Source organism: Amia ocellicauda, chromosome 9 (genome assembly GCF_036373705.1).
Source record: "Amia ocellicauda isolate fAmiCal2 chromosome 9, fAmiCal2.hap1, whole genome shotgun sequence".
Lineage (NCBI taxonomy): Eukaryota > Metazoa > Chordata > Actinopteri > Amiiformes > Amiidae > Amia > Amia ocellicauda.
In genome coordinates, this window is record NC_089858.1 from 22,734,654 (window position 1) to 22,758,244 (window position 23,591).

Genomic DNA, 23,591 nt, shown 5'->3' on the forward strand with positions numbered 1-23,591 from the left:
AAAAAAAAAAAAGCTTGGAAATGTACTAAAGTAAGGCATGTGACTCCATTCAGACCACCTTACTGACAATTATTAAGATGAAAGAAGAGCAGAAAGCAAATAACATTGTCAGATCAGTTTATTCAAAAAACATGTTTTAAATCACAGAGGAAAAAGTAACCAGTGATTAGTGTCAATAATCAATGTAAAAGTCTATAATAATACAGATATGAGTACTGGTTTCCGATAAGAAAAACATTATGTACCATTTGCAAACCAATACAATTGATATACCATGTGTGGATCATAGTAATGCTTAAACAGACCATTGTGTAAAACCTGTACTCACAAATTCTGTTCTCTTCAAGGTCATAACAGTGTCAATTTGCATCACTAAAACAAAACTTCATAGTGAAACATGAAGCAAATTAATTAAATTGATTTGTACACTAAACACAACAATGGAGTCATTATGAATGAGGCAGAAATCTGGTTATGTATATAAACAATGTATTACTGTCATCTATAACTGCCTACAGAATTTTTTGCCTTAAAATTCCTTAAAACTTTCAAGGCATCGTCTTACAAAGCACTGCCATTAAACCAATAACTACATAGACTGTAAGACTGCCTTCAGATATACAAAATATTACCTGATGTCTTGCTAGATTAAAGATGTAAGTCTAAATGCATTTGTGTAAAAAACAAACAAAAAAACAGGTAGATTTAAAATATCCTTCATTGATTAAAAATATCTATTATACAAGATGTTACACAAACTACTTGTGGAATGTCGCTTGTAAAAGTTTACGATGTTATTTCCAGTAGTGTATTAGTCGGCTTTTCGGTTTTCTGTGTGAATCATAGTGTGTGGAATTCATCTGTCTTCAGTAAAACAATCTTCCTAAAATAACAACTGAACCTCCTTCATTCTTGTACGCAACATAAATGTAAAGAAGGTATGGTGAGAAAACAAGAGGTTTACTGTAGAATACTTTTAGGATGATATTTTGTTTGTTACAAGGTGTTGTGTACTGAATGTGTAAGGTCACAACACAACACACATTTGTTACCTACTTCAGAGGTAACTTCCAATTTGGTCCACTGTATCTTAGTATCTTAATATAATTTAATACAAAATAAATATGTTTTTTTTTATTTATCAACGATACTACGTTTTAAATAAGGAGGAATAACAAAACATACTATTTTACCTCATGAAAGGTGTCTGTCAGCTGATTTTGATAACTCCTCCTGTGCTTAAACCTTTAATATAAGGCACCTCAGGTGAAGCAAGAGAAGGTTCTGGAATCCTTCTAAGATTATATAAAAACAAATACTGTTAAAAGACTTTATACGGGTCATACATAGAGCAATAAATACACATCGACTACAACTATTTGAGATTCCACCACCCTGTAACACAACGCAGATATACATATAATCAAGTGTTCAAAGAGTTACAAAAATACCTTCCCATAAAACAAGGTGTCATTGGGTATAAAACCAAAAATAAAATCACTGTTCATCAATACAAATGAGAACACAACATACTACATATGGCATTGCCTGCGCCTATGTAGCAAATTATAAGGGTTTCAATGTTTCACAGTGTGCGTCTAAAACAATGTTATTTAAAGGAAAACAACAAATAATCTTCAATTGTAATCTTCAATTCATTTGGCCTTATTGGTAAAATGTTTTCAGCTCAATAGCTATACAGGTTTGACCAGATTTATGAAGCACAGTGGAAATATGATGTACAGTCCTTTAAGGCCAAGTCCTCCTTGATGAAATAATCTGATGTCATTAATAAAAACAAATATATATTAAATCATTAGAAATACAACTGGACTTCAATTTCATAAGTTCATATATAAAACTAAACTAAAAGAATCCAGGGACATCCTTACATTACATTTTCAGCACTCTGTTTTGAATGCCAAAATAATACATTTTAGGCTCTACTATACCAAATTAAGGGCAAAAGGGGTGTTACACCCGATTTTAAATCGGCTCCAGAAAATCAACTCCCACCTCATATGAACTCGTACTCACAATTTTCTAAAATGGATGTGTTGTCAGAGCAAAATCAGCATCCAAAAAGGCAGTGGCTCCTAATCCAGGAGGGGGAAAATGTTCTTTATGGAAACTGTGTGCAAAGTGAATCAAGACATTTTGATTTGTGTGGACAAGATAGAATGCCTAATAGATACATCTGGAAACATGTTTCTGTAATGCATTGATGCAATCAGCAAGATTTTATACAAGGCATCAACCACCCCATGCCCCTTATATTTCCTTTCACCACAAAATGGCTTTTCCCTGCATATCTATGAATTGGTCCTGTCTCCACCCTTTGCCAATTACTGTACTGTTGCAAGAGAACTTGCGTCCATTCGTGATTCCTGAGAAGATATTGCTATAGGTCCCAATTTAAATCTGCACCATGATTTCCAAGACTTGCTTGTACCTATATTTGTAGAATCATCATTTTTGTTGCAGCACTGCACACACTATTTTTACAAGAATTTGTGCAATTTACATGCTATCTGGTTATGCAGTTTATAAGGTAATATCAGATTTGTATGCATTACAACTGAAATATAAATTAATTATACTTTCATTGTTCAGTGCAGATGATGATGAAACTACATAGATAAAATTGCCCAACTAAAACTTCACAAGCTGACATACCTGTTAGTATCATTCCTGTCAGCTTTTTCTACCTCTGCACGTAGATTAATAAACTGGACGCTTCACTGATGTTATTTATGAAGATGACTGTTTAAAAAAAACAACCTTGTGCTTTGTTTATATTGAAAGTGGGGACTAAAAGGCAAGTTTCTATATCAATTTTTCCTGCAGGAAGACTAATTAAAAATATGTTTTCTCCAAACCCGAACAAAAGGAACATTATGTTGTTGACACCTAGGGCATTTCCTGGTGCCTTTTTCCCCCCAAAGTGTGAAATATAACAATCTCCATGGAAGAAATCCTCATCCTTCACTGGCATTTGAAAAAAGTTTTGAAACTAACTGTGCCATTTGCTAACCATTAAGAGAAGAATATTAAATTATACAGAGGAGCCCTGGGAAAGTGGTCACTTTTTTGGGGTGACAAGATTTCCAAACAAATCATTATGTTACTTAAAAATAAAAACACCTCATACACATTGAATTATATTAATTCCAAAGATGTTTTTCAAATTATTTTTACCTTAACAGTAAAAGTTCCTGAAAGAGTCCCTCACCCACCCTCTTGTTTAACACAACACACTCTAATCATGGGCCCATCCCTTAGACAGACAGAGCCCAAGTGGAGTGGTGTCAATGCTGGTCCAGTATTCACAGTCCCACCTTTTGTTCAGGCATCAAGTCACTGGATCTCTGCCCGGGCCTCTATCTCTCCACGTGACGCTGTCCGGGCCCGTGTGTACTCGCTGGTCTGCACGGCACCGGAGCGCCCGTCTCCCATACGCCACTTCTTCACAATAAGATAGGTGTTGAAGGCGTACACTGTGGACACCAGGAACCCAAACACCTGGGGAATGATGTATTTTGATATGATCAGCATAGGTCTTTCTAATATGATCTTAAAATTATGCAAAAAGAGCCATGGGAAGAAAAGACGGAGAAAGATGAGAGCTATCTTACAAATCAACTATTCTTTGTGGAATATTTCTGCACTTATACGTCACTTGTGAACTGTGAAACTAAACTGTAAGTAAAACATGTAACAGGATTGCAATTTAGAATATAAAACAACCAACAGCATTATAATAGGCAGGAGACCCCACTGTTTCATATGAATCAAGTTGTTTGTTCTACCAGTAAATTTGAATACACTGCTATTACAAAGTTACAGAAACCTCAAAACTTACGCCCCCACCCTAAGTAGCACATCTGACAAAATCTCCATGACAAACACACACCAGGAAGAATGCTTTAAAGACCTCCGAGTTAAAGGGAGCATTAAAGCGCCCACCCCTCTCCCAGTCAACATACGTACAACATCCTGCTGAGAACATCTGCGTCATAGACGACTCTGCACAAATTCTGGTGCAACCATACAACTCCCAATAACAAATGAGTGGGGTTTCAGAAAAGAATACTGCATAAATCCAAGTCTCTATAGTTATGAAAGAATAGAAATGAAATGGTCTCTATGTTCTTGTATGACAGAACAATATATTAAATAGCTTAAGGGAGTTGCATTCTTCTTGTAATCAAGACACCCACATCCTAACTATAATGTGCACTATGGAGTGAAAATAATCTGTTATCTAGCCAAAAAAAGGAGTATGAATTTCTGGTATGTATTTTCCAATCGTGGGCAACAAAATAGCCTTTGCAAAAAAAAAAAAAAAAGAACGAAACTGAGCCGAGAGTGTCTATCTTAATGAGGCCTTAACATTTTTTTCTGCATCTGTTACTGTGCTTTTGACTTACTTGTGGGTTAGGTGTAATTTCACACAGCTCAATTCAAGGCTAAGACACATCAGAAGTAAGATATGGCACTATGTGAGAATATTTGAATGTTGCTGTATTCAATCCAGCAAAAGAAACTGAATTCATAGTGAATCTGAAACTGAACACTGCCACACTGTCTCCTCAGATGTACTTGCAGCTGAAGTAGGAAGTGGTGTGCTATAGTAAACATATGCAGCAGTCTTTAGTTCCCCTTGACTGTATCATGCCATGCTTCCTAAATGTTTTCTCAGGCACACATGGGTCACATGCACATTACTGAAGATGAAGAGAAAAGCTTTTGGTGGGAGGGACTCCCACTCACAGCAGAAGAGTTTCAATTCAGCATGCAGCACGGCAGGCCTGCATTTGTTTATTAGCAGTACAACTGTGCATTCACAAGAGGGCAGCAAATACACTCGAGAGAAGGAGTGTTGCTTTACTCCACATTGAAATGAGGAAGTCATTTGTTGATCTCTGAATTGGGGTAAAAAGCAACAGCTGAAGGCTCAAATATAAATCTCTTAAATCAGTTAAAGGTCCGGTGATCAATAGGGATCAACAGATTGTATACTCCACAATACCAATGTTTTATGTTGTTAGAATCGTTTATAATTTTAGTTTCTCATGAGCTTAATGTTGCTCATTATTGATCTTTTTAAAACGTACTAAAAAACAGAGTAGTATTCTCTAAGCAATCATTTACTTTGCCACAGAGAGTGCAGAGTTCCAGGAACCAGTTTATAACGAGCTACTTTGTAAAAAAAAAAAGTAAATTATAAATAAATAAATAAATAAGTGTGTTCTCTTCATCTTAATTAGGGAATCGCTTAACTGAGGGCACAGTTTGGGAGAAGATAAACATTTGACCAGCTTAACGGGACAGCAACTTCAGGAATGTGTGACCTTGTGGGATCAATAACAGGGTCATTTCTGGGAGTCAAAGAAAGGGCCGCCTCTCACCACTGCTGCGATTTCTGATTCGCCCTTGTGGTTCAGTGCTGCCAGCACGATCGAGGCCAGGATGAAGAAGAATGTACTGACTCCAGTGTTCACCAGGTCCTACAAAGAGAGACAGGTTAACACCAGCTGAAATTCATCTCACATTTGTTCAGAAGATGATTAAGCACTAATGTCAAAACAGAGAGGGTGATGATTGATTGTGTTTATAGCTCAAGGCAAGGGCAAAAGCCCAAATCAACATTTTAGCAGATGATGCCACCTGCACGGGGCCTTAATGCAATTATAAATTATAATATATTAGTTTAATAACATTAGGGCTCATATACAGGGAATCAGATACAAAAAAACATCAAAATTCAAAACCAAATTATATAGCCTTCTTATTCATTTATACACGCACAGTTGCATGAAAAAGATAAAAATGGTTAAAGTGCAAGAAGTGCCCATATTTCAACAGACCAACCTGCTATCCTCAAGAAGACACTTAAAATATTTATTGTGAAAAGCTATACTATTCCAGATCGGCAAAATCAAATCATGGACACTTTGTATTATCTATGCTAAGAATCTGATCCCTTTTGTTTTGTTATTGTTTACATGCAAGCGTGGCTAGAGGATCAGCTTCCTGCATTACTCTGAAAGTGTGGAGGCAGCAGACTTTAACCTTCACATTGCTTTTGAGGATACAGCAAGGACTTTCACTGTAAAATAAACAGTGACTCTTTCAGATTTAATCAGTTTTTTCTTTATATTTTATGGCTAAACATGTTACAAAGGTCTACCTTATAAACTCCATACAAAGCTTTCCCACTGGGAGGGCAGAGAGTAACCATAACAAAAATTACAATATAATACATTTCTTGCAAGTAATGTCTCTCTCAATGAAACAGTATCCAATAATGCAAAGAATCTCAGCACTCAAAAAAAAAAAAAACTAACTAAAAAGCAGAACAAGGAGGCACTACCTTATTGAAAATCAACCGAGCCACACTGAACACTGTGATTCACAGAATGTCTTTGTCATTTTTGTTCCTTATTATTTTATAGGAAAGTTTCCTTTTCTTGCGATTTAAAAAATGCAGTTATAAAATCTGTTATGACTTAAGGAAGATGTTAATGGTTTCAGTATTTAACGTGGATGACATGAAAGAACAAAAAAAGCTTAGGCCTACATTTTACCCAAACACTGTTGTGTTCCTACATATTTAAAAAGTTGAGGTTAAACCAGCCATCTTTACAATTCTACTGAATATTCCATGAGTACTCTGTGGCACTGGAGGAAGGAAGAGTGGGGATTCAGAGTTGGAGACAAAATATATTGATTGATTGATAACAAAAGAAAGGTTATGAATGAGAGGAGGTCTATTGACTAGTCTATTTGGTTTGGTTGCACAGTCAGAACTAATCCAGTCACGAAGGTCTGAGAGTAAGGTTGGATGAAGGTGTGTTGTTGTGCAAGCACCACCACCAAAACAAATTGTAGCATTCATGTAAAAAGAAAAACAACATGAACAGAAGGATAGTTCAGCCACATTAAAGCGGTTTTGTTTGAAGATTATGCCAGGTGAGTTTTTTTTAACTCAATGGGACATGTGGCTACAACAGCTTAGTTAATGCTGACAAGTTATTTTAAGCCCTTCTCCCATAATCCCCAATCTTGCAGACTTTTATTTTTCTCTGTTCACTGACTGCCTCTAAAATTTAATTGTGTCTGGAAAACTGCAGGTGGGTGGAAAAAAAACAAAACAAAACATTTAACACCCACACAGGGATAAAATCCTGTCCTAACACTTGTATTTTAAAACCTATTCATTCAGCAGTTGTTCACAACATATTTCCTGTGTTTTGAGAAATATGTTTCAAAATGCAAATTATATAAACATTTGGCAATATTTTAATTAATCGAATATGAACTCCAGTGAACATAATAGTGTAAAGTCTCATTTAATTGAGACATTTAGAATGAAGAGGGAGAGAGACAAAGTAGGTTAAAAAACAAGATTTGAATAAACAAATCCTGAATAAGTAATTATTGAAGGATCAATGATTATACAAAAACATAATTCAATACTAACTATGTAATAAGCATCATTGCATGACTTTGCCAAGGTTTTCATGTGACAGGAAGCACAACATAAGTCATTGCCTATACCACCTCACATGACACCCTTCTCCACTTTGTTAATGCGATATCCCAAACTAGGGGATTTTCAGATAAGTGACTTTGTATGCTGCTGCACGAAGAAAAGCAAATTCCCTGTATAAAAAGTTAAATGTACAGTAAACCTTGTCTGTAAACCATATTACTCACAGAAAGGACCCATGAAAGTACAATGAAATAACAGAAACTAAGTCAGTTATTTTATTTAAAGCAATTATTTATACATAATGAAAAGTATGTGTTAGGAGGTCTTTAAAATTCTCCTAAGACTATTTTATTTCATAACACTATTGGAAACAGGAAGCCCTAGGCTTCTGCAAATAAAATATTAAATGGCACGAGTGTACTTCACAAGAAGAGCAAAATATTTACAGAACCAAAGCTGCTATTAAATCTCATTTCAATGGAATTTTATCAGAAGCAGAGAAAAAAAAAATAGAAAACTTGAAAATTATTTTTTCATACATTTTTATTCTGCATGCAGCTCATCAGAATGAAACTAAGCTTTACCCAGTTTTCTTTTGAAGTAGCATGGAGTAACATGGAGGAAAAAGTTTGCATTTAGGACTCGATAACATTCAATTATTAAATTATAAGGACAAGCTCTAATTGCCCCTTCAAGCTATAATGAACAATACAGGAAGGGATTTAAACAGCAACACAGATCTGCTGGGTTTAGTCTGAATTACACAAAATCAGAAGGACACAGCGCAAACACGTAATCTCACTTCATAGAGGCTGCTGAGCATATGGATGCAGACTGCAGGCACAGCAATCTGAAAATCCTGTGCTTATGCTCAAATACACATCTGTTATGGCCATTAGGAAGACACACGTGGAATGTGTTTTTGTCCTTAGAGTTCTTAATTCAGAGGCCTAGGAAATTCATTTCAAAAGGAACTTAAAGCAGATCATCAGTTTCGTCCGTGCACCTCCAAACCCGACCCTATACCTTCCTCCCCTTAAAATAAGAGATTACCTGGCTGACAGGCTAACTGTATCTTCACTTGACACCGCACCCTTACAGCATCAAAACAACATCTGTATTTGAGGAGATATTGAGGATAATTGAGGAGTCCTTTTCCACCAGAGACTAGAGCTTGAGATGTTTTCACATGGAAAAAGCAATTGCCCTAAATTCACTTGGCACATCTTTTAAGACAAGGGTTGTGCGTTATATTTTGCCATCAGGTTTCTGTATGTGGCTTCAGCTCCTTGAAGTCCTCAAGAAAGCAGATTAGAGTGTCATGAGAATTAACAGGAGGGGTTGATATTTTAAATGTATGCAAACGCACACATCAAAAAAGGTGAATTTGTGTTGATTCAGCGTTACATCCATTCACTAGAAAATTGAGGTTCTAATTTGCTTCAGATGTGTAATTTCTGTTTTGTTTAGCAATGCACAGGGCCGAACGTGCAGCACTGGACTGCCTTTGTAAGAATGTCATTGATGGGCATACTCCCCTGCCAATACACAGGCCCAAAAACAGCCAGCATTCCCCAGTAACCTCACTTAGGGCCCCACTGCCAGGAGCTTAATGTCCCTAGGCATTACGTCATAAAGAAAATAAGGGAAGCCAAATACCTCCCGCAATAACCCCACTTGTATCTTAAATAATGTAGAAATAAAACATGCATCCTCGGCAACATGATGAGTTTAAAATCTTCAACAGTTCTGGCAGAATCAGTCCTTTCTGTTAACAAACTCCACGTGACAGGTATCTACTGCTTCTTTCTAATCAAACTCAAATGCATTTAATGCAAAAGAAAGATAATTACTTCTTTCCTCCACGGGAGCCAACAATAACACGCAAAAAAAACTCACTTACAAGGATACTATCATATAACATACACTTCTAATAATAAACCCCTCTAGCAGAGCTAGCAAATTTCAAAAAACAGTTCACCAACTGGTAATTTCTGTGTCAGAAAACTGCTTTAATAGAAGTGGAAACAGAGAACCCTTTTGGTTTTTCAGGGAGTGCTGTGTCATCTATAAATCTTGGCCACATGTAATGCCAAGACAGCCTTGTGTTCAGTCCAGCAAGCTTTAAACCCAAAGACATAAACACAATCAGAAAGTCTTAAAACGAGTTATCCAGGCAGAGAGCTCCATTCCAGAACAAATGAAAAGCTATACTTAGACTCCTCTGGCCCTCAAATATACAGGCTTGCCAAGCAGCAGCAGTATCTATTTGTTAAAGCGTTTGAAAGCCATTGTTTATCTAAACTTTATCCCAACCACAGGCTATAAACCGTATTTCTGTAATGAACCATGGCAACAGTATTTTCAATTTGCCCTACACAGCAAAAACAAAAAAACAAACTTTATAGTACACTTATTTATGAGAAGGTTTACTAAACAGCCTTCACAGCACAGTTTGTGCTGATAAGAATAAGACAATTCATGGATCGCAGAGAAAATGGACAAATTATAAAAAATAAAAAAAATAAAAAAAATGAAAGAGAAAATCTGGATTTTCAGTCTTATGAGAGGATGTTTTTTGGTTTTGAAAATGCTCTGTCATACGCTGTGCTTTTGAAGCCATAAACAAGATGAAAGGCCATTTATTTGTATTTGGAGGGAACACACAAAAACTGAGTAAAACAACTGCACACATGTATAAGGGCAGTGGAAAATAAAAGTTATGGATTTAAATAACTAACTTGATAAAAACATTACCAATATTACACAGTAAGATGCCTTATGTACAGAACGAATAAACCTTAATGATGCAACCGAGAGAAGAAAATAAAAGCAGCTTACTGTGAGCATCCAGTTGATATGGGGCACTTTTGTGTGCAGATTGAGACTGAATATGAGAAGCAAGACCCCAGTGACCACAAAGGCACTACAGCTGACAAACTCGAAGAAGTACACCCCTCCACACGGCGAGCACAGCATGATGGTTTCTATGCAGATAAAGGCAATCAGTGCAAGGACCTGGAGGAAGCAAGAAAGAGTTTGTAAAAAAACATTTCAGGAATGTGCATTGCTTTATTTTGCAGAGGCATTCAAAATGACAGTCAAACAATAATTATAACAATATCAGGTTGATTTAAACAAATCAGAAATCGCTCATTTCTCAAATATGGATAATTATTCTGGCTTTGACTTTATAATGGTAGCCAGAACATTGGCAGTTTAAAGAGATTTTTCAACTAATGATATCAATGTCCCACTTTTCTTAATTAAACTATTTACTTTATTTTTTAAATAGCCTTTATGAAATGAATCATCTCCACAGGGATAAAACTGGTATGGTATTCATGTTTGCTGGTATTGATATAGGCCTACACATGCTTTTTTGGTCTGTATTTAGTAAACATGAGGAGTGACATCACTCAAAATAAAAAATATAAAACTATAACAGGTGTGTTCTTGAACATTAAGCCATATTTTGTCTCTTAATACATTTTCTGAACCAACAGAAGTTAAGCACTGTGAGGTCAAAATGCTACCGATATGTCATGTCTTATTCCAGCTCGACACCTCAGACCCACCTCTAAGCCTTCCAAAGGAGGTAAGTTCAATTTGATCCAAGCCTGATTTCCAAGCACTGAAAAAATACTACTGCCTCCCAAGAATATTGGAACTTAAAGGAAAAGCCAGACTGGAACAAAATAAAACAACAGCAAAACAACTACAGCTGTAAGACCCATTTCAAAATGTAGATATTATATTAATTAGCACTGTGATACTAAATCACTGTAAAACATTACTGCTAATGGGAGACTGTTGACAGCTTCTGCATTTCAATAGTCTATAAAATTAAGTGATCCCAACATAAACATGACAGTCTGAATGCCACGTTGGCTGAGGCAGTCTGGGGGAGACGCGCTGAATTGGCAGGAATTGTCACCAGTGCTGGCAAACAACAGTAAGACATATGGAATCTCTTTCCTGGTACTTCTTCACACATTTAAAAAGCATTTCTCTCCACAGATATCTACACCAAATACTCCCATTCACAACTCTGGTTAGGGCCATCAGTTAACATCTTGCCAGGTCAGGTGACTTCCCACTGCAAACGTCCAGGCATCTAGTTTCCACAATACACTTACCCTATACAATAGACTTGCACTCTTGTAAATGAATGGATCTCTTACAGAGGCTCTGGTTGATACTCTATTGGAATGCTTGCTGTTGTCTGACAGTGCCTCAATATAATTTTCATATACAAATAAGGAGAATACAGACGTTCATATTGAACAATCCCTTTCTTTGTGGCAGTGCTTATACAGAAGTGGTTATTGGTTAGATTATAGCATAATTTCATATCAACAAGTTTAAACTGCAAATCTAAGGAGATGAGTTCTGTGACCCTGAAAGTCCCTTAACATGTATTTTCTAATGCCTCACAGGGTTGTCTTTTAGCCAGACTCTTACATGACTGCAACTTGTGCAATGTTTAATTTTATTATGTGCAATCAGTTGTTTTTACAATGACTTCCTTCCTTCTTTGTCTCCTGCTCTGCTTATCACAGACGAGGTCTTTCTCAGAGGCACGGACTGTAAAGGGAAAGAAGTTTGGAGACAGTGATGGCTATCTAGGTGGACAAACTAGTTAGACCAAATGACACCTGGGTAAGAATAATGGCAAGTTGCCATGGAGACCCAAGACCTAAGGTAGAAATTCAACTTTAGGATGACATCTTACAATGAGCCACAACCATCAGGTTTTCTGTTTCGCAGTGGTATTTTAATGTCTTGGTTAGATTCAATTTATTTTGTTTGAATGTTTTTTTTTTTAATGTAGCCCTTAATACACTGAGACACCAAACGCTATATATATCAACAGAGAGACGCAATACAATACACATTTTTTAATACACGTTATTTAGCTACTGGAATGTCTGGCTATTTCCTTGCAGACTTTTCCTCCAGTATTATGATCATGATCCAAATTAAAATGGGCTGCTAAAATGAAGCATACTTCGAGAAATCAATTCCAGCAGCATAATCTCAAGATTATTGATGTGGTGTGTGTGTCTGGATCTATGAATGAGAGTTAAGCCGCTACAATGCAGGAGTGGAAAGCCATTCGATGCTTCCAATTGGCACCTGAAAACTCATAAATCCTCAGCAAGTACTGGCTGCACTATAACACAAGTCAAAGCCACTTAAGATTTTTTTTTTTTTGGACTCTTTGAACTTCTCCATATTATTAACGGTTTTGATGAAGAAGATACATCCCTGAGTTTTAAAATGTACTGAAATTTCCTTTTCCTTTTCGTAAGATCTTACTGCTCATTAGGCTGGTGTGGAGGAAAACAGAGAACATTTTATGCCTCTGTGTTTTGTGTGCTGTGACCCTGTAGTTTTCTCACAGTTTCTCACATTTTCTACTTGTTTCGTATTAGAGTTTAATTGTTTCAAATCCATCTTTGTTATCAGCAAATAACCTTCTAGATGCAGCTGGCAATTCAGAGGATAATTATTATTCATGAGCAATAATTGTAATATTGATGAGATGGGTAGGCTTATTTTAGAATGCCAATGAAATTACTATCATAGTTATTTAGATGACCAGACACTGCTTGTAAAATGTCAAACCCTTTGTAGCAAAGCAAAAGCTTTGTAATTCTTTGGAAAAACATCATTATACTTGTTTAATACTTTCTGTTGCTGTGTTCTGCTGTTTTTTTTCCCCGTGCACATAATAAAATTTGATTAGAACTTCCGACTTCAAATCTTATTTCCAGCACACCGGGAATTAGTTTGCTGGATTGCTTGCAGTTTAGCTTACACAGAACGGCAACTATCATGGTAATCAAAAAAAGTGGGACACTGAAATGGAAATTACTCCCATGTCTTAATTTTACCTCTGCCCTGTAATAAATGCAGCTATTTTCTGTTATCAGCAACACTCTTGCCTTTTGGCAGACAGCACCAGGTTAAAGTTGATGAAACGAGACTGGCACATATCCAAGCATCAGGCAATTTTAAAACCCATCAAAGTGTTGTTTTTAGGCTAGAAAACCATGACATAAATGGAGTAACAGCAGCAGGGAAAAGTAATTGTGTCTCATAAATGTTGTCCGTTACAGGCACCAGGGAGAGCAGGTGGTGGGCTCACAGTAAGTAGTGAGGCAAAAAACATATTGGGTCACTGTGTAAGGAATGATTATATGTCACATTGAACTCACTCCCCATCCATCCAAATGATTGAGAGCCACTCATTATTCATCTGAAGATCAGGTTTACTGTAAGCTTCCTTTAATGAACACTTTGAGGCAGATTCCCTTCACCCGCTACCATCTGTTCGGCGGTAAGAGTAAAGTAGGTTCCCACTCCTTGCATAGACGACCCTTTCTGTGAGTGAACTCACTCGAATTGCAGAAAAGAACCATAATTTAAGTTAGCAGGCCTCTTGTACTATCTGCAACATGTCCTAGTCCTACAAAGTGGATTCATTAACTAGTTGGGTTATACCATAAACTCATTCCAAAGGCTCTGCAATAACATTCAAGTGCTGCCTTTGTTCAATTATTACAATTTATTAAACTATATGGGACACACTTTCAATCCCAGTGACACGTTAAACAGAAATAAGAGTGAGAATTATACTGCCTGAATTGTTGGGTCTGGAAGCTCGCAGACAGTGCAGCTATGCTACTCGTTAATCATTGATGCAGTTATCAAACATTCACTGTCACTCTCACCTGCTTCGGAAAAACGAAAGTGTTATCTCATCCCCCCAAGCACAAAGGCGTCGATATGTTGCATAAATGAATGCCCTTTTTCTCCTGCAGATGTTCTTTTTAAAAGAATCATGCATTATACATTTTATTTAAAATCTTAAATGTCTATTTAATGGCTCCACCACTAGTAAGTCGTATGCAGCCCACATCTACAATGAGTCTGGTTGTACTGGCGGAGACCATCATAAAATCTGTCGTCATAAAACAGAAAAACTTCCTGTCAACAGAACAGCTTTCGTACTGAATTTCAAAAAGCAGCTCTGCTTCTGAAGGGCCCGACAGTATGGCTCCATCATGTTCACATGCACTACAAAAAATATGTAAGACCTGGATTATGAAAATTAGAACAATGTTTATTAAGTAAGGTATGGTTTTAAAAAAATAACCGGCTACCAAGGGATATTTGCCTAGAGCTTGTGTGTTTATTATATTCAAGACTTCAACATCCTACTATTCAAAAGATTGAAACTTGAGACTTTTCTTGTGGTGTTTTGCATTATACAAAATAAAACTGGAGGAAATGGCAGTGCCTATTAAACACTGAACCGAGCAAGACTCAAGGCATGAACAGTGTAGGCCCTGATTCTCTCCGATGGCAGACATGCAGTGGTCGGTTTACAATCCCCAAGGTTTGCCACATTGCACTGAAACATTGCTAAGGGAGATTCTAACTATTTTCAATGAAAGTTGAAAAGGGAAGTCTGGAAATCGTCATCTGTCATTATGAGATAATTTTTCTCTCTGGATAAAAAGTGCTTACCAAGAAGGAAAAAGTAAAGCAGTAAGGGGACAATATAAAAAATAAAAAATAAACAGAAAATTATGTCACTAGAACGTAAGTGATTAAAGGATACAGCGGATTGATGTTCAACAGCACAGTAATGGAAGAACCCAGTTCTCTTCCTCTACACATTACCAGTGTCACCTTTTACTCATTCTGGATGTTAAACTACTTTATGCAAATCATTACTTGTGGAAGCACCTGTAGTTGTTGAAACACTAGCGGTCAACAAAGAGACCTACAGGCAACCAGCTGAAGGGCATATTTCCTACACAAATGCTTCACTTAACTTGAAGACTAGTTTGAAAAGATAACATCATGAAAAGAAAAATAACAGACATAACTTTAACAACTGAAGCATTGTGGTGATGCATGTATATTTGGTTCAGGACCCCACAGATTGTTTTTAAATGGAGATAAAGGATACATGTTGAAAGTAGATAATGGAATAAACACAAATCTACTGCTCAAATGGCCAGCACAGAGTCATGGTCTCTTTCTGTTCAGATTAAATGTAATGCTATCCCAGTTAATAAGATGGTTATGTCACTTCAGTACATAATTTGCCATTGGCTCTTCAAGAGGCAGCTTCAATTTCTCAAAATGTTAACTAAAGCCCTCAAGATATAAAAAGAGCTCAGTTATGTGGTTAAAAAAAAATAGACAATTATATAAAAATAATATGGTTATGTTCAGATACTTTACCTGGGATAGAAAACACAAAAGCCTCCCTTCAGACTAATGTCCAATAAATTGCACTGTAAAGGGACAAGTGGAGAGCCAAGTTGTATTGTTTGAATTATGAACCATTTTCTGCTCACCACACACAGATCCACTCCATGACTGGAAATAGGATGAGCTCAGTGCAAACACATGAAAGGGCTGATGCACCATTTTCAGTCCCATAGGAAGATGGGGAGTAAAAAGAGTTTCCTCTGTACAACATATTTCATGAAAGATGTGAAACAAATAAAACCTCTCAAATATCTGACTTTAAGCAGTGGTATTTAAGGATCTATAATTCTGGAAATATTAAATCAAAGAGAGGAAGCAGAGCAATTTTGTAACCAAGAAAAAAAATATTTACATCACATAATGCATACTGTGTGTTAACACAAACTGCATTTCGTAGAGCATCAGCTAAAATAATCTAGACCTTCATTGTTATTGTGTTGTGTGTTTCAGAGCACTCAGTGAGAATTCACAAGGAATAAATAATTCAAACATATAACCATCAGTCTCACAGTAAACTTTGTGCTCCAGTTTGCAAACACCCAACGTCTAGGGTGACTGTCAGAATCAACGGGTATTTTCAAATACATACACACAAAACTGGTCACACTGATAAAACAGTCATAATTCAAACAAACAAAAAAAGCATTCATAAACAAATATAAATACAAATCTTGTTTATCTCAGAGGATATAAAAACAGTCCTTATTGTTTGCTTAAAATAAATGATGCAAGACCCCCATGACTGAATGTACTCACTGGCTGGTCAGCAATTGGTTTCTGGAACATGCCCACAGTATTCTGTCCAGAGGTCACACTGTGGGCATTCATTCTAATCACGAAGATCTGCTGCGAACAAACCAACCCCACCAAACAGCGAGAATCGCTCTCAATTCCACATAGCAGTTGGCTAGGGTCCTTCAGGACCACTAACAAGCCTGACATTCATTTCAACCTTCCAAAAAAACAGATATCAGTAGTCTGCCTGATAACACTTACTATAACTGCAGATTATTTGGAGTCACAGAAGCTGTACAAACATGTATTTCCCCCCCTCAAGGGTTTGCAGAATTAAAGCAGTTCACCTGCACATAGTGCTTCTTGACTAGAGTGCAGATATAGTGCTTTTAAACAACCCCCCAACTACTGCTGCACGCACGCACACACACACACAAACGCAAAGAAAAAGTATCCACAATCCTTACAAGTTATTTGACTTTTTTTTACTTACCGTTTTTGTTTTTTCATGTTGTACTGCTGTTTACTGTTTAACAGAACTCATGCCCTGAATTCAGACAGTTAATTCATGAGACGTGAAGAATCCGTCTGTGCTATTTCCTTTCTGAGTCAACCTGGCTCAGCTGCCTATCTCAGAGCTGTTATTTTCCTTTGTTTTCTTACTCTTAGACATCTGTTTTAGGTGTACTGCACTAAGCCCGCATACAAACATCTTTTCATGAATGCCGTTTACAAAACCACAGAGCACAAATTACAAAATACACTTGAACAGTGAACTGAAACAAAAGCTTTGGTACCGAAATAAAATGGCACGGTTCACAAGTCAACCTGAAACAACAAACAGACAAGGAAAACTTTTCGACATGCAGCATAACATAAATGCAATAGCATAAAAAAAATAAAACATATACCTTTCCTTCAACACAATATTCTGGGGAAATTCATTCATAAGTATCATTCTTCACACAAATTGGGTATTTTTAAAAACACTTGCTCGATAGTTTTCAAATATTGTGAATACACTTTACAAATAAAGCCTGATTATATCCATCAGTCCATATTTTATTGATACCCAAACAACTTCCTAGTGTGTAATTTCATTCAAAACATACTTTGCTAGATTAACAGAGACCTCTAGACTACAAAAATAATCTACCACAAAGCTTCAATATGCCTGTGTAAAACCCCCAGCAGTCCATTTTGGATGCTAAATATTGACTTGCATCAGTAATCAAAGGTTGAATTTAAAGTTTTTTCTCAAAGTCATCTAGAGTTATTAACTTGATGTTGGCTTGCATCCAGTTCAAGACTTTGACACTTACTTTCTGTTGTATTGGCAACACTGCACATAGCTACCTACAGACCCTCATCTCTTTTTACACTCCCTAGCCTTCCTGCACCAGTAGACTAGCCCCTCTCTGCTCCCCTTCCTCCAAAGCCTGCTCCTTTCCCCCCCTTGCTCCTAATAGGAGGAATGACCTTCCCACTGAGGGACCCGAATTATATTTCGGTTTGTCTGGGGGAGTAAAATGGAGAGGCTGAAAAGAGTGCAGATGGTGAAGGGTACCCTGGATGGAGGCAGGGGGGTCCCGGACGTTGTGCGGCTGATAAAGGCGCAGGGGCTGGCCTATGTGGTCAAGAACATCCAGGCTGCTGGCAAGAAAGTGAGTTTCATGAACCGCTTTTATTTTGCCAGCAGCCTGAGACCATTCGGCCTCTGCGCCATGGATAACACCAGGCCGCACTTGTGGGATCCCCCGCCGTTCTACAGGGCGCTCCGAGCCTTTGCGCTCGAAGTAGGCCTCCATAAAGTCGTGCTGTAGCCAGATGAGATCTACCCAGGAGACCAGCCGGATAGAAGATTTCCCTCCCGAAACCTGCCGGTTTATCTGGGCTAACGCTACGCACGTTTGCCTCACGAATACGCAGAAAGATGTCTCCTGGATGGCTGTGAGTCGGTGTCTCCCCACCCGAGTGTTCATGCACAGAAGGGGCATAGCTCCTTATGACACCTGCCCCTATAAGGGTTGCCTGGGGAAGGAGACGGAGGCTCACATCTTTAGTGAGTGCCCCTCCGCCCACAGGGTCTGGCTCCTGTTTTCTCCGTTCCTCCACAGGTTTGCCGTTCCTGCGCGGGCGACCGCCCAGCAGATCCTGTACGGTCCGGCCAGGGGATTATCATCATCCACCCTGAGGTGCTGGTGGCGTGTCGTCTGCGCAGTGAAGCAGGCACTGTGGGAGGGACGGAACATCTGTCTATTCAATAAGCAGGAGCTGGACCCGATTGTCATCGCGCAGAGGGGCATGGTGTTCGTAAGGGACTACGTCAATCTGGAGGTCCATCAGAGGGGCAAGGAGGAAGTCTATAAGAACTGGCACATACAAGATCTGGGGGAGCTCAGGATCCCATGATGGGACCCACCTCCGGGGACGGTCAGTTCCCCCTGCTGGAGCCCGAGTCCAAGATCTTTTAATTATTTTAGGGATGATTGTTTTTAAAACGATTTTAAAAATGAATCTTAATTGTTTTTAAAGATTTAGTTGTTTTTAAATCACTAATTGTTTTAGGGGTTTTTTGGTTTCGTTTTGTTATATTCTTTTGTCAAATACATTGTCCGTCTTGGATTTAATTTTAAATGCATTGGACCTTTTTTGTTTGTTTTTTATTTTTACCTTTTTAATTGTTTCTTTATTTTGTCCAATGCATTTTCAGTTATTTTCAATGTATTTGACTTTTATGTTGGTGAGCAGTTTTGCTCTAATCACGTTTGTTTTGTTGTTTTGTGCACATGTTTATTTTAAGTTAATTATTTTGTTTTTCGTTAAAATCACAAAGATTTTAAAAATTTTAAGTGATTTTAAGAATTGATTTTAAAAGTTTTTAATCACAAGTATTAAAAATTTGAATTGTTTTTTTTTATGAAAATGTAAAATACTACACCCAATAAAACTTCCCACTGAGGTCAGGGCCACACCCACCCTGACCACCTTCCAGTGATTACTCCAGACACATCATTTCACACTGTACCTGTAAACCAGCAGCCTAACCTCCTGGGCTGCTCAGCACTCTTGCTTTTATGCACTCTTTTTTAACTATACTTCCTTATGCTCTTACCTACTTTGTATTGTTAGCACTTTTGTTTTACTGCAACTTCTCCTATGCCTGCCCCACCCTTCAGCACATAACTAGGACTTAAAAAATATGTCTGCACCCGTTAGCTCATTGTACTAGAATGTATGCTTATTATGTTTTGTACTTATTGTATTACTGCACTAGTCACCCTGGATAAGTGCATCTGCTAAGAAATAAATACATAAACACAAAATATTATTATTATTATTATTATTATTATTATTATTATTAATAAAATCCCTTAATTAATCTACCTGGGACTCAGAATTAGTAGTGTTTTATGTGGTCAACTTTCATCACACAAAAACAAGCAACAGCTGACATGTAGTTACACTTGATGTCTGACATTGCTTAAAATGTTTAAATCGGTGTACAAATCACAACAAATGTAACAGGTTTAAAAGTGGCCCTGAAATTCACGATATCCTATTAACATATAGAGACGTTACCTATATGCAAACTGCAAACTGTGTGGTGGATGTAACAGAAACCATAATCCCCCTTCAACCACTGAAATAAGAGCTCCCAATCTGCCAAAATATAAATGTAAACCAGAGCAGGCACACCCGATTATTTCACTGCAACTGTTGCATTCCTAGGATTACAGCACTTCCAACTGTGGCCAATAGGAAATGGCATTCAAATCTTAGATTTTATCTATTAAAGAGAGGAAAACTTTCCCCTGTTCTGAAAATTAACATCTTCTGCACAGCCTTGCTAGATGTGGAGCAATTACAGAGGTACATAAGCACATTACTTAAACAATGAAGAAACAATTCCTAGGATAGCTCTTCAGGGTCAACAGCATTTGTATCAAATATGTGTATTCATGAATGCAGTTAGCAAATATTTTGCTACAATGTATTCACTACCTGTTTTACAGCCCTGGCCAGGAGCAAGAGACCATGCCTGTTTTGAAATTGTATTCAGTGATGCAACAAAATATCCAGCTGTCTTACTATGACAATGACACAACTCCACTAGTGTACTACTACACACCACTCTTTGCACCAAATAAAAGCTTGCATAGTTACTACACAGTGATAGCACCAGTATAGTGGATTTCTGTACAAGGTTATAAAAGCATTTTGTGATTCTCTGCCAAAAGTTTTGAACTTCATCAGTTCATCTTAATAGCGGTATTGTGAGCTGGGAGAGTTAGAGCAAACTACAGTAATTGCAATCTTCTCACAAACATTGAGCTGTTATGTTGTGTAACAGAATGGTCTTGTTCTTCTCTGTCCTGAAATTTCAACCAGAGAAAATCAATTCATTATGTTGGTTTCTTGTGAAGTTCCCCCACCCCCTCTTAGTAAACTAGATCACAGCATCCTGATGTTGTTAAATTCGAATTAAAACGTAAACTATTATCATTTACAACTGTCTAATCTTTCCAAATAAAACCAATACTAAAATGTTAGCTTTTGTTCGTTATCCAAAATAAAAATATAACAGAAGAAAGTTAAGTTCAACGAATGAGCATTTTAACATCAATTTGGAAGAAACAAGTAGGTCCACCATTTGTAATCCAGGTGACCAAAATGAAAGGAAGACTACTGAGCTGCTGCTACATGAATGCAATATTGATTTGGTTCATGATTCATTGGTTGGGGTATTGGTTAGTATGCTTCTTTATAAATGTGGTCAAACAAATACATTAACAATCAAATCAACGCATCTGAGGAGGCATTTGCTGAAGCAACAGGATGACAGATCCGATATCAGACACCTGTCAGCGCAAACAAAGACCTGGCGGGGCTGGGCAGGGACTGGATCCACTCCTGCACTAATTTGCTTCCAGGTACACATGCAATCTTCCTGTTTAATTCGAGGCAAATTAACATGTAAAGCATACGACATACACGTGATGAACAGTTTTATGACCACATACATTTTAAAGACAACTTGTGTTGGGTGCAGACATTGGGGAGAGCATGCACTGTTACGTCTCCTGGATAATACCTTTTGAAAATAAATACATGAGAAATGAAGAATAAAAAACCGAAACAAGGACACTGATCCATGCATCTTATTTTTTTAAATAAGCTCATCTACATAAAATACGTAATGAAAGACTGAAAGGCTACACTGACATGCGGTTTATGTTTTTCGGACCCAAGGCGAACATCAGGATGGATAAGGTGCATCTGAGTGCTGCTTGTCCACACTTTCACACTGCTGCTGCTGCTGCTGTCTGGGGGGCACTTACCACTTCTGCGATTTTTAAAAGGCCGCAGTTTGATTTCAGAAAGCCGGTGTCGCACCTGATCCCCCCAAGTCCGTGTCCGGCGTGGACGGGCTCCGTGGTCGGCTGGTAGGGGCTGCTGGCCCCCGAGATCATAGACGTGTTGGAGGCCTCGCCATCAAACCCGTCCGCCTCCTCGTTATTCCGCATGGCTTTCTTTTCACAAACAAGATGGTAGTATGGTGTTCCTCAAACAACCCCCTCAGCAATACAGCCCACTGCCGAGTGTGCAAAACACAAGCGATCCGGGATACTGCAGGGACGCATGCAACCCAGTGAAGACTAACAGCAAGTTTATATACAGGGCTTGTATTTCAGCACATCCAAAACTAGTGGTGCGGTTCCCAGGAAAAAAACCAAGTGTCCTTCGTGAATGGTTTGAATCAGTTAAAAACTCCGAAGTAAATAGGAAACTGAAAAAGGTCAAACAAAAACAAAAGTCGCACTTGTAGATCCAAGGCAAGCAGCTGGACAGTACAAAGCTGTTCTGGTCTTGTTCTCCCAGCAGGAACCCTCTACAGATTCATCTGTGCACAATAACGGGATGCATTGCTTTGTCGAAAAATACTTGATGGAAAAAATGCATGTATAGTAAATCTGTATACATATAGCTTCAATACAGTACGGTAGCGGGCTGTTCAAGGCGAAAATAGAAATCGCAGTGTTGTTATTGCAGATGTGAAGTTGCCTCTACACTCCGCCCTCCAAACTACGCGTTTTTCCTCCAGAGAAAATGAATTAGTGTTGAAAAGCAGCAAAGCACGGAAACAATCGCAGAGTCCGGCTTCATCCCGAAGAGCAGAGGTACTCGGAACCGCAGTGTTTCAATCCTGCTTTTGTCTTCTACAGAAACTCATATGTTTGAATAGTTGTTCAGAAGTAGCCCTTTACAGAGGGGAAAAGAGCCATCTAGCCAAGCCTGTGTTCATCGCGCCGAGCACAGCGGGCGGGCGGGCAGCCTGTGGTGCAGAGCCCTGGCGATCATGACGTGTACACAGGTGTGCACTAGTGACGCTTACTCAGGTACCCTCCCTTTCAACCACAGCGCTTATTCCACATTCGAATAGTTTTAAGGAATTATTTTAAATGTTTGTATGTGTGTGTGTGTGTGTGTGTGTACATTATGTATTTAAATGCATTTCAATCCCAAGCATTCGAAATAATAAAATTAAAATATTTGGATTAATATATACATTGTGCACATATAAATGTATTATATACATTTATGTATACATATACATTTTTTTTTATATATATATATATACTGTCCACATTTTCTTCTTACAGTGTTCTTCATATTAAATGATTTTTTGGTTTACTTACCAGTGATTTGAGGAATTGTAGACATTCCTATAGAGAAAACCCTGCTGTTGAACCCAACCCAAATTGTATTAAAGCTGCATAAATTCTCTACATTGATTACCTTAAACTAATTACACTATAGAGGGGTTTGGATTTGTTAGGAAGTGTGTTCATAACTTTTGGTTACCCCTGCTGCATTCTAATTGACATAGATTGTTAACCTTGGCTTGTGAAATTGAAGTGAAAAATATACATTTTTACACCTTAATGTAAGTAAGTAAAATATGAATGCATCTGCATTAATTATCTCTTGGTTTCAATATTAAGTGTTTTTTGGTGATTTGTAGTACAACTCACAGAAAATGGCAATGTATTCAGCAAAC

General features: G+C 37.7%; 1 protein-coding gene across 1 annotated transcript; it reads right to left on the bottom strand.

Annotated features, from left to right (window-relative positions):
• Positions 1 to 100: 100 nt before the first annotated feature.
• On the bottom strand, positions 101 to 22,887 carry cmtm4 (CKLF-like MARVEL transmembrane domain containing 4). Its single transcript, XM_066713726.1, has 4 exons — positions 21,871 to 22,887; positions 10,340 to 10,516; positions 5,412 to 5,510; positions 101 to 3,522 (listed from the first exon to the last, which is right to left on the bottom strand). Exons 1-4 carry the CDS (start codon positions 22,054 to 22,056, stop codon positions 3,358 to 3,360), a joined length of 627 nt encoding a protein of 208 aa, XP_066569823.1. The 5' UTR covers positions 22,057 to 22,887; the 3' UTR covers positions 101 to 3,357.
• Positions 22,888 to 23,591: the final 704 nt, after the last annotated feature.

Coding starts and splice junctions, on each gene's coding strand:
- cmtm4 (XM_066713726.1), bottom strand. CDS start 22,056: ATGCGGAATAACGAGGAGGCGGACGGGTTTGATGGCGAGGCCTCCAAC. Junction 10,517..21,870: donor TTTTAAAAATCGCAGAAGTG/GTAAGTGCCCCC, acceptor TGCTTCCTCCAG/GTCCTTGCACTGATTGCCTT. Junction 5,511..10,339: donor ATATCAACTGGATGCTCACA/GTAAGCTGCTTT, acceptor CTCTCTTTGTAG/GACCTGGTGAACACTGGAGT.